General features: G+C 37.2%; 1 protein-coding gene across 3 annotated transcripts in view; it reads left to right on the top strand.

Annotated features, from left to right (window-relative positions):
* USP9X (ubiquitin specific peptidase 9 X-linked) overlaps nt 1–12,583 on the top strand; it is a 125,305-nt gene that overhangs the window by 26,110 nt on the left and 86,612 nt on the right. For all 3 annotated transcript variants that reach the window (XM_060087967.1, XM_060087965.1, XM_060087966.1), the window contains 3 exons: nt 4,815–5,068; nt 9,121–9,266; nt 11,679–11,758. In XM_060087967.1, coding sequence (XP_059943950.1) covers nt 4,973–5,068; nt 9,121–9,266; nt 11,679–11,758 — 322 coding nt within the window. In that variant the 5' untranslated portion in view covers nt 4,815–4,972. The remainder of the gene's footprint in view (nt 1–4,814; nt 5,069–9,120; nt 9,267–11,678; nt 11,759–12,583) is intronic.

The raw sequence follows: 12,583 nt of genomic DNA, 5'->3' as shown, positions 1-12,583 counted from the left end.
GTAATTCTCACAATATTTGAAGCTTTTTCATTATTATATTTGTTACGGTTATCTGTGATCAGTGATCTTTGTTACTGTTGCAAGAAGATTATGACTTGCTGAAGGCTAAGGTGATGGTTAGCATTTTTAGCAATAAAGTATTTTTGAATTAAGGTATGTACACTGTGTTTTTAGACATGATGCTGTTGCACACTTAATAGACTACAGTATACTATAAACATAATTTTTATGTGTACTGGGAAACCAAAAACTTCGTGTGACTCGCTTTGTGATATTTGCTTTATTGTGGTGGTCTGGAACTGAACCCACAGTATCTCCAAGGTATGCCTGTACATGTTTTGTAGCAGAACAGACTTCATATTTACCAAGTCTTTTTTCACTCCAGAACCCTCACACATGTTCCATCCTCAGTACTAAATTGCAAATAGTTGTCTTTAAAGTGTCTCCCCTCCAGTGGAATGTTATTTGAGAGGAAAGAGAGCTAATACTTAACTGGACAGCCCTGTCTGACATTTAAAGATAATCATTACCTCATTTAATCATCAACAACCATAGCCTTGTATCCTCAGGTGAGGAGACTAAGTCCCAAAGAGGTTTGGGAACTTTGCCTAAGGTCACACAGTTAAGTACTACAGTAGAAATTTAAGTTCACATATTTCTGGTTAGAAAATTGCTTTTGTGTACCACACTGCTTCTGGCAAAATAAGTTTGAGATCTTTAACAAGAGTGGTTGACTAACACACTTAATAGGATTGATGAAGTACCTCTGTTTCTCCCCTCTATGGTCTCTCCTCCTATAGCACTGAAATAGAAAGAGCAATGTAGCATAGCAAGGCGTTAAGCAGAACTGTTGGTACCAGGGTATCTAGATTTGAAATTTGATTTGCTAGCTTTGTCCCCTATTATTTCATTTTAGTCAGATTGTCTTTATGTACCTCAGTTTTTTGTCTGTAAAATGGTAATAATGAGTACTTACCTCTTGAAATTGAGTATTAAGTGAGTTAATAGATCAAAACTTTTAAATGGTACCTGGCACATGGTGACTGCTCAGTAGATGTTAACTGTTTGTCACTCCTCATTGCTTCTCTCATTTCCTTTTTGGTTCATTCTTTTTCTACTGTAATTCTATACCGTTTTCCTCATTTCTCTCTTCCCCTCCCCATCTCTTCATATCATTGATTTGAAATAGATTAAATATAGATTGTACTTACGACTATTGATGTTTCCATCACTTCCTAAGTTTTCATTGATGTTTTGGGTGAATATGTTTGGATGCCTGTTGTTTGTAGGGCTGGACAATTTTAAAAAATAGTGATTGTGAGGACTTGTTTTGTTTCTTAAGGTAAGTGCTGTGCAGCTATTTTAGTCTAACCTTTTTGTGTGCTGAAGTTTTTAACATTAAGCAAGAAAAGAAATAGTGTTACGGTATATTTCAGTGACAACATCTTACCTTAGTTTGTTTCTTTTTGTGTGGTACGCGGGCCTCTCACTGTTGTGGCCCGTCCCGTTGCGGAGCACAGGCTCCGGACGCGCAGGCTCAGTGGCCATGGTTTACGGGCCCAGCCGCTCTGCGGCATGTGGGGTCTTCCCGGACTGGGGCACGAGCCCATATCCCCTGCATTGGCAGGCGGATTCTCAACCACTGCGCCACCAGGGAAGCCCCCCTTAGTTTTATCTTTAAGGAGAATTCAGAATTTTTATTATTTGTAGATGGCAGGATTTTATACCAGGAAAATCAACTGAGGAGCTAGTAAGTGGTTTAAATGATTACCATGGCAAAATAAATCTATTTAATTTTCACATGCTTGTGAAATTTCCTTTGGATGAATTCTAATTTCATTCCACTGTGTTCAAAGAATATACTTAACTTTCAATCCCTTAAGTTTATTGAGACTTAATTTACAGCCTAGCATATGGTCAGTCCTGGAGGATGTTCATGTGTACTCAAGAAGACTGTATATTCTTGCTGTTGGGTAGAGTGTTCTATAGATGTCTGTATGATCTAGTTGGTGTATAGTTGTTAAAGTTTTTTGTTTACTTGGTGATCTGCTTAGTTCTATCCATTATTGAAAGTGGGGAGTTGAAGTCTTCTCTTTTTTTTTTGGCCCGCACCATGCAGCATGTGGGATCTTAGTTCCCCAACCAGGGATCGAACCTGCGCCCCCTGCAGCGGGAGTGCAGAGTCTTAACCACTGGACTGCCAGGGAAGGCCCTGAAATCTTTTAACTATTGTTGTTGGATTGTCTGTTTCTCGCTCCTCTGTCATTTTTTGCTTCATATGTTTTGGGGCTCTGTTAGGTTGCATATATATATATAATTGTCTTTTTTTTTTTTTTTTTTTTTGCGGTACACGGGCCTCTCACTGCTGTGGCCCCTCCCGTTGCGGAGCGCAGGCCCAGTGGCCATGGCTCGGTTGCTTCCCGGAAATTATTTTTGAAGAGCGATAACATTGGTTTAGTGGACAAAATAATAGAATTAATTTTTTAGACTTACTGAAACACCACTTTAATTTTGGTGTGCCTCAGGGTTTCGACACTTGGGAATATATTATGCTATTTCTTCCCACCCCCCCAAGATTGTGACCCCCTCACTTTCAGAAGGAGGTGTGTATTCGGGGGGCTCCCAGATGATACTAATGAATCCATCTCCCACTCTTGTGAACATTAGCGTTCTGTTCAAGACCCCCAAGTTCTCCTTCAATTCCTGACTTATAGAGTCAATTGTCTAGTGGGTGTTTTCACCTCTGTTTCAGTGTCGAAAACTGTACTTGTCACTGACATCACTACTACCTACTGTTCTCTACCCTCCCCTTTGAAAAGAAGTAGAAAGGAAAGGAAACTTGAGTCCAGGATTGTATAAGCCAAGAAAGCTCAGACCTTCAAGAAGGGAGGTGTGGGGGTAGTGGCAGCCAGTTGTGGCTAACGCTAAGAAGAGGGCAAACAGGGTGAACGGCAAGGGGCAGTCATTTGATTACCAGTTAATTGTCAGTTAGTAGAGCATTGGTGATCTGTGAACCAGACCTCCCCCACCCCCAAATGTACATATTTACAAAGCTTTGCATGTAATTTTACCGGAGTTAATCCTCAAACCTATCCATAGACCTCAGTTAAGACCCAGTGGCTTAAAACAGTTTTGATAGCTTAGATGCAGCTAGATGATGAGAGAGAGTGGAAAAAGTGAAAGGGAAGGGAGAAGCAGAGGCATTCTTTTTAAGATTTGGGGGGAAAGGGAAGGACAGAGGTTGGTGATTTTTCATTTCAGTAACAAAGATTCAAGCATATTTATAGGCTAAGAACAAGGTTTCCGGGAAAAGATTGAGGGAGCATCATTCACTGGGGATCATGAGCAGTGGGATCAAAAGAAAGAGATTGGAGCAAATTTGAAGTAGAGAGAATGAAGTTGAATTGGTTAGCTGATATTTTGAGTGGTAAGAAAAAAAAAATGCCAGCCAACCCAAAGTGGCTGAAGAAAATGATAGGTGGGTTTTTCTGGGTTTTAAAATTGTCTACTTCACATAAAATTTTTTGTTAGTGTATGTAGGTTGTATAAAAATGGAAAACAAAAGTGAAAGGGAGGGCCTCCCTGGTGGCGCAGTGGTTGAGAGTCCGCCTGCCGATGCAGGGGATACGGGTTCGTGCCCCGGTCTGGGAGGATCCCATATGCCGCGGAGCGGCTGGGCCCGTGAGCCATGGCCGCTGGGCCTGCGCATCCGGAGCCTGTGCTCCGCAACGGGAGAGGCCACAACAGTGAGAGGCCCGCATACCGCAAAAAAAAAAAAAAAAAAAAAAAAAAAAAAAAAGTGAAAGGGAGGCTGTTCAACCATGTTATCTTTTGTTTTTCCACTTTATGTATTAAAGATTTTTCTGTTTTTAGCCTCCCCAGTACCCGATGTTATCGGTCTTAAGCTTTTTATTATGCCAATTTGATAAGTGAGAGAAAATCTTGTTAGAACGCCATCTCTGGGTTAAGTGATTATATTTAAGCTTGAAGTAAATACCATGGACTAAATGGAAGTGTGGTTGCCTTATAACCAAATATCTATAAATCAGTCAGCTGAGGTTCTCAATCTCGTGGTACATTAGAATAAGTCATGGGGGAGATTTTTTGAAAAGAACTGATGCCTAGGCTTAACTCCCGAATATTGTAATTTATTCAGTCTGGAGAGGGGTTTGGACGTTGGTGTTTTTAAAAGCACTTTGGATGATCTTACTACACAGCTAAGAATGTAGAATTGAGGGTTTGGTGGTATTCCTCTATACACCTTTGCTAGATTTCTGCAAAGAGGAATTCCATTGTTAAACAGGTTGGATCTGTAGCCCTGTCATGGCTCTGGGAGTGTCTGTGGCCAAAACCTTCCCAAAAGGGGAGAGTCAAGGTCATTTGACAAAATAGGTCGTATTGGAGGAGTAGTATACAGTTAACAATCAGATTTTATTACTTGGTTTATGTCTTAAATACATTGTAGGAATGTGTATATTCAAGGCATTAGCAAATTGAAGACAGTTTTGCCACTCCATAACTGAATCGAAATGACAACTAAGTGAATACCTTGATAATGTCTTTGGAATCCCAGGAAGAAACTGAAATATTATAAGGCTATACTTGTATGTTTTCTTGACATAACTGCTGATGTACTGTTATCAGTTTATTAAGTTAAATATAGTATTAATGAAACTTGAGCTTTTCAGCTTTGTCCTCTCTTTTATATAGCCACTTTCTCCTGACTAGATTCACTGGTAATATTAAATTCGAACAATTCCTTAGTTCATGTTTTTTATGTCTAAAACAATGTGCTTTTTTTCTTCTACTTGTAGGTTATGCAATGGTCTCTGCAAGATGGTTTATTCTTGAATTGGAGCTTTTTAAGACTGACAAATGCTGGTACTTCATCTTCTATAAGTGGACTATAATTTCTTTTTTCAAGACAACTACATAAGCAGACAAAATTGCAAAGATCTGCCCTGTGTCGAGTATGACAGCCACGACTCGTGGCTCTCCAGTAGGAGGGAATGACAACCAGGGCCAGGCTCCTGATGGACAGTCTCAACCCCCCCTCCAACAGAATCAGGTAGGACGTTTAAGATACTAGTTAAAGCTACATTGATGTGTCTATTATGGGATATTAAATAATGGAGCATGTTCTGAATAATTTGTGAAGTAACCATAAAACTGTTATTTTAAGAAATATAAACATAGGTCTTACACAGTAAAAAGAAACTCAAGTGCTGTAGATGGTGATGCTTGGGTATGCAGGTCCCCCTCCCCCTTTTTTTTCCCTGGTGTCTCATACTATCAGTAATCATTAAAATCAAGTATTTAAGCCCTGTGTCAGTTCCAGAGCAAAGCATTAAATCATTTGATGTAGCCTATAGTTAGAGTATGGACTCAAGTCATATTGCTTGTGTTCAAATTTTAGCTTTGTACCATGCTAGCTTTATGACTTTGGGTAAATTATATGACCTTTAAGCCTCAGTTTTTTAGCTATAAAATAAGGATAATAATAGTATAACTACTTCGTAGGATCATTAAGAGGATCAAATGAAATAATGTTTGCAAAGAGCTTAAAGTAGATTTTGGTATCTAGATTTTTATGCTGGCCTCAAAGCTCATAATATTCTTTCTTCTTCTATTCTCTGGATGAATTTGTATAAGACTTCAGTTATTTCTTCATTAATTATTTAGATTTTACTGGTGAAACCATCTGGTCTGGGGCTTTATTTGTGGAACGGTTGTAATTGCAGATCCAACTTTTTTTTTTTAATAGGGAAATTTTCTGATTTTTTTTTTCCTGGTGGCTTTTGGTAATGTGCTTTTCAAGGAATTTGTCCACTTCATCTAGATTGTCAAATTATTGGAGTAAAACTTTATAATATCCTTTTTTATTATCTTTTTAATGTCTTAGGGTCTGTGGTAACATCTCCTTTTTCATCTCTTATACTGCTGATTTGTGTTCTCTCTCCTGATTACTCTTTCCTAAAGGATTTATCAATTCCATCAAACCTTCCCCCAAACTAATTTTTGGCTTTAACTCTCTCCGCCCTTCCCACTTACATGCTTTTAACTCTTTATTTCTTGTTCCCTTTACTTCTTTTGGGTTTGGATTGCTGCTCTTTTTCTCATTTCTTGAAATGTAAGTTTAGATAATTAATTTTCAGCCTTCTATTGTATGTAATTTTATACTGGGACATATTAAACCACATAAGACAAACATTAAAACTTGTGATATGCAGCTCAAACAGCACTTAGAGGTGAATTTGTAGCTGAGGTGCATGCATGTGAATCACAAACTTGCTGCTTACAGGTGATACATGTTTGTGTAGAATTCTGTATGGATAAGTTTTTAGGCAAAAGTACTGTTATTGTAGAGTACTTACATTTGTCATTTGTGGTTAAGTTCTTATTGTCCGGCTATTATAGATTACGTATTCTCTCTATTACAGGTATGATAGGAAAGAGCTGCGTGTGCGCGTGCGCTCGTGCACTTTCCCTCCCTCCCCCCTTCCCCCTTTCATCCTCTCCCTCTGCCATTTTAGAGAAGTGAGCACGTCAGGTTTTAATGTTTTTTTTTCCAAATAAATGTCAACTTTATTCCTTTTCCTCTCCAGTTCCCACTTTTAGGACATATAATACTTTGTATGTGGTCACGAGTCTTGGACAGAGTTGTTAAGTCTTTCCTGTGTCATAAATTTGTTAGCCAGTACTCATGTTTCTTTAAACATAGTCTAAAGTTTGTGTTGGATGCCAGAGATTTATATTTTTAAACCAGGAGCTTGTAGCTTGAGTTCCAGTATCTTTTGCTGTCTCTTTTCTGTTTCATACCTGCATCATGCATGGACTTTTAACTTCTTCTGCAGTGTTTGTGGTTTGCATGGCTTTAGACAGAAATTAAACCTCTAACCTTACTTTTATTTTAAGGTGTACTTGATAATTCTAAGAGCTCTTGGGTTTGTGATACTCAGCTTAATATTATGTATCTGCATTATGTCCTCTTCCTTTAAATAGCTCTTTACATTTTTGAGGATGAATGATAATTAAAACAAAAAAAGGAACAAACAAATCGCATTCTTCTTTTTTTGGGGCCGCGCCACTCGGCTTGTGGGAACTTAGTTCCCCAACCAGGGATTGAACCCCGGGCCCTCAGTGAGAGCATGGAGTCCTAACCGCTGGACCGCCAGGGAATTCCCACAAATTGCATTCTTAACTATCTGTAGAATCTCTCTTTCACTTTCTTATTCTCTATTTGTTAATGTTAGGATTTTAGTTATTTCAGAAGATTTGGCACTTACTGGACCAAGAGGAAGCAACCATAGCATTAATCACTACCCAACTTACGGCTTACTTTGAAAATGCTTTTTTCATATTGGCATAAAGGGAATTTCTAAAACCAATCAGATTTTTCACTTAATCTATAATAGTTTTTAAAAGGGTGTTCCCATAGGAGAGAATTTTAGGCTCTAGTATATATAATAGTAAAGCTCAGTGATAAATGAAACAGCCTTGGCAAAGGCCCTATGGGATGAACACTCTTGGGAGATGTTCATGGGAGGGTACAGACTTTCTGGATTGGAATTTAGTAAAATACATGTCAGTAGCCCTAAAAGAAATAATTTATACTGTTGTTGTAGTAATTATATTTCCAGGTTTCTGTCCTAAGGAAAAATTGAAGTTCAACACAAATATTTATATATAAAAGATTCAGTATAGTTTTGTTTTATGTTAGCAATAAAAATTTCAGAATGTTAAATGTCCCTTAATTTTGTTTAATTAATTTAATACTATGTGGCCATTAATCAACTCTTTAAAAAAGATTGTTTATGATGTGGGAAAATACTCAAATGTTGAATGGAAAAGGACACAGACTTAAGCAAGTATAATCCCAATTTTATTGAAAATTTATACATATATATAGACAGGATTTTTGGGGGGTCACAGAAGAAAAACTGCAAGGAAATAATTGAAAATGTCATTGGTGCTTATCTGTTGGTGTGGTATTGCGGGTATCTTAATTGTTATTTTTGTCTTTAGGATTTCTGTGAGCATGTATATAATACATATATACCGAGGAAATGGGCCTTTTTAAAAAGTAACGAAGCAGACTTCCTAAGTTACATACTTGAAATGCAAATATTTCTATTGGGCTTCTAAAACTTGAATTCTGTTCTATAGATTTTTGCCTTGAAGCTAGCCCTATAGCACCTGCGCGTAGTGTTCACCATCTTAAGTAAAAGTTTGCTATTTACTTGCAAATTGGCTCTATGAGTTCATATATAAACTTGGTAAGTAGAATATATTAATGGTGGTATACCCACCTATCTTCAATACAAGTACTTATTTATGCATCTGTTCAATAAATGCTAAAATGATAGGGAAAGGGGCCTTCTTTAAAAGGGCCATCCACCTACAGTAGGTAGAAAATACAAGAATATACGAGTAAAAGTCAGCTTAAAATTTAGATTAGTCTCAATTTGAAAGAGAAAAATACTATCTGCTTTCAAAATTAATAAGGGTCATAAAAGTTCATTCACTTAATTGTGGAAATATTGTACACAGCTAAAGTATGGGGGAAAGAAAAAGAAGCACAAAGAATGAAGAATGAAAGAATAAAATTAGCCTTATTAGTTGAAAATGATGTGACTTATTTAGAAACCACAATGAAGTTTTAATTGTTTGGATAATAGTTGGAGACTAGGGGAATTGTGGAATAAAATTTATTTTTTCTCTTCAGAATGAAAAACAAATATTATGTCAGAAACTTTAATTTGTAAAATGTGTACAATAATTTCTATCATGAAGGGCTCATACAATGGGAAATGTAGGTGGAGAAGCAGTATACACTGTGGATAAGAACTCAAACTTTAGAATTAGACCTGGATTCAGATCCTGACCACAGAATTGGAGCTATGTGACCTAGGGCTAATTACTTATTGTCTGAGTTTGTTTTTTTCATCTGTTAAGTGGCAGAAGAATACTTCCTTAGGCTCTTGAGGATTAAATGAAATTATTTTAAAGCATAGTAGCACAGAGACTGCCTGAAACATCATAAACTTACAATGATCATATCTTCTTTAAAAGCTTACATTATTTCCCCCTAATCTGTGTTGGTGTTTGAATTTAATTAAGACTTCATCGCCTGATTCTTCCAATGAAAATTCCCCGGCAACTCCCCCAGATGAACAAGGTCAAGTTGATGCCCCACCACAGCTTGAAGATGAGGAACCTGCATTTCCACATACTGACCTGGCAAAGTTAGATGACATGATCAATAGGTGAGTTGATTTTGTTTTGCTTTTTAATGTGTGTCATACACAGGAAAAACAAAAGTATTTCAGCACAGTGATTAGTACTAAGAAAAGAGGAAGAGTGGATAGGAATATCCCAGTAACCATACTGCCTCCTTAAATAGCCTTAACATCTTAGTCATTGCCAAGTACTTTGCAACTCATGGTTCTTAATGGATTTAAACAATGAAAGGAAGTATCAGTGTCAATAAAGTGTTCAGATTAATGATGATCACCCTAGCTGGTGTGTTACTGAAGTAGAACTGTATGTGTGATTTCCCTTACTGGCATGTGGGTTACTGGATGACTTTAATAGTTTTTGCATGGCTCTGAGGTAAACAAGGTCATAAGAAGATTGAGTTCCTCAGAGCCTGCCCCCTTGTGAACCCTTGATTAGTTTGAGACATTTAACCATCTCAGCTATTTGTTTCTCCTGATCTTCATCTCAGGGGAGTGGTTCAGAGTATACATTTTCATACTCATAGTACAAACATTCACCCACACCCACCTCCCCGCCCCATGCTTTTTTTTTTTTTTGGCGGTACAAGGGCCTCTCACTGTTGTGGCCTCTCCTGTTGCGGAGCACAGGCTCCGGACGCGCAGGCTCGGCGGCCATGGCTCACAGGCCCAGCCGCTGCACAGCATGTGGGATCTTCCCGGACCAGGGCATGAACCTGCGTCCCCTGCATCGGCAGGCGGACTCTCAACCACTGCGCCACCAGGGAAGCCCCCGTCCCATGCTTTGATTATTTCGTGTAAGACTCTGAGAGTATGAAAGTTTAAGCTTGTGTGTATGGGAAGGAAAAGATTTAAAGAAGATAAGGGAAGAGCATTTCAGGGAACCATCCTGCATGTCTCTGGTCTTCACCAGGCTGTGAGCTCAACAAGTGAGTCCTAAGGAGGTGTGACACATCCCTCCAACCCCCCAAAAGAAAAGTAATGAAAATACACTTATAGGCACTTACTTGCCTTAGTAAGTTTACTTTTTAAAAGTCAGTTAACACCATTACATATATAATGTCAGGGGAAATAGAAACCCTTTGTGTTTTTAAAAAAACATTCTGATTACAGTAATATAATATAAGTACATCTTGTTAAACATAGAAATATATTATGTCAATAATGTTCTTTGTAATTTCCTCTGTAGATACACACCTCCCAACCAAAAGTTACTACTAACAGTAAGGTGTACATTCTTCCAGGTTGTCTTTCTGTTTATTATCATATGTGCTGCTTTCTGTACAAATATGGAATTCTTACTATAATATCATTTTATAACTTGTTTTCCTCACTTCATTTATTTTAAATATTTTTCCTATTAATAAATATATATTTAACTCATTGTTTTTAAAGGTATGTTTGAAAGAACACATTAATGTGATTCTTTTGGCAGATGCCTGTAGTAATGGTATATAATGAATTGGTCAAACAAACAAACAGTTGTATAAAGTTGTAATGTCCCTGCCCATTCTCTGTAGCAGAGTTATCATAGCAAAAGGTTGTACTGTTACTTTTCAATTTTTGTCTAGTGGTTGCTGATGATAAAGTGTACTTCTTACGCTCACTCGAGGGCAAAGTTGCATGTTAGCAAATCTGCAAGGGGAGAGAAACACAAGTGATGTTTTTTTATGTAAATAAAAACAATGAGAAAGGGTGGTATACATTGGTTTCTAATAGATTATGTGGTCATGGAGCACTTTTTATCAAAATGGGGTTTTTTGGAGCACTTGGTAAGTTGGGTGGTAGTGAGGGATGAAGGGGTAGGAAGAGGATGGACTCCCAGATGGTTGGGCCGCTGGCACTGGGAGCAGAGAAAGCACCACCTGGGTGTATGCTGCATCGTTGTTTGAGGGAGGAGGGTGCCTGTGGAGGCATAAAGACTTGGAGACCTACGTCTAACTTAACCTTCAGGAAAAGTTGATGAGGCAGAAATTAGTCATTTGCCACCTAGATTTTTTCTTCTTTATGAGGAAGTGGATGACAACTAAGAGGTTCATCATGTCTCCTTTAACCTGAATCCTGAAAGAGCACTTTCCTATAAACTCTAACAATAGGTATCCATTTAAGTGATACTTGATTATTATAGTAGTTTTATATTCTAGTCATACTTGATTATTATAGTAGTTTTATATTCTGTTATTAAAATAATTTTATTTTCCCTTCTCTCATTGCTATATCTTTTGTTTGACAGTTCCTTAAAAAATTTTTGTTTGTAGAGACAACAGATGATGCTTAGTCCCACGAAGCAGATGTTCTGCCAACCTTGTGGTTTTAATATTTTAGTTTCATTTTAATATTTTCATGGTGAGCTAAGTGAGTAATTGTAATTAGTAACTCATTTATAGTGCCTCTTTCAGTGTTCAACCAATAAACATCTTTTTATATTATTAAAACTCTTAGGCCTCGATGGGTGGTTCCAGTTTTGCCGAAAGGGGAATTAGAAGTGCTTTTAGAAGCTGCTATTGATCTTAGTAAAAAAGGTAAGTTTAAATGCTCTTAAGCTTTCCATAATGTATGGTACTAGCTAATAGTTTCACTTCATGCCTGAAGGCTTTTTCTGTGTATTCCTAGGCTAGAACATTTAACTAAGTTTTCTTGCTATGGCTTATGATTTGTCCCTAGAGCAAGGGTTCATATCCTTCAGACAGCCTTCAAGGATGTTTGTGAACTTCCTGAAGTTATACATAAAATTTGTATATATTCATATTTAAACTGTCTAGCTTACGTGTTGATTATTCTTTAATACACAGAAAAGGTTTGGATTTTCTCTAAAAGAAAAAAAGACCTGAAAGATGAGGTCCTGTGTTTTTTTAAAAAAATAACCCAATAAAAAGGAGTCATGCTGTTATTCTTGTCTAGAAGTAAAAGCTTAATTTTGGAATTAATCATTATTTTTTTCAGTGACTAGTTTTCTTTAGGTGCAATTGAATTCTCTTAGCAAAGGGCTACTATTGTAATATCTACTCATTTTTAAGGCATTGGAGATTAAAATAAACAGCAGTAATGTTTCAGTTTCTGAAATAGGGTAGCCATGGATATGTTCTAATTATCAATAGGAATTATCACAATTGAAATTAAATGTTGTAAAAATTATTGTCTTTAGTACCTTGCTTAAGTCTGTCTCATTCCACGGCAAGAGTAAAATTTCCTTTGTCTTAGAGTAATTACCCTCCTTCATTTAAGGAATGTGTCGTTACACTTTACTAATCTTAGAAAACCAATCTAATGAGCTATGAAAATGCATATCAGATTACCATTGTTTTCACCACTCAAATTTCTTTTGTTCATTTACACATTTATTCATC

This window comes from Mesoplodon densirostris, chromosome X (genome assembly GCF_025265405.1).
Source record: "Mesoplodon densirostris isolate mMesDen1 chromosome X, mMesDen1 primary haplotype, whole genome shotgun sequence".
Taxonomy (NCBI): Eukaryota; Metazoa; Chordata; class Mammalia; order Artiodactyla; family Ziphiidae; genus Mesoplodon; species Mesoplodon densirostris.
Note: the sequence above shows the minus strand (reverse complement) of the source record. Positions and strands in the feature narration are given on the sequence as shown.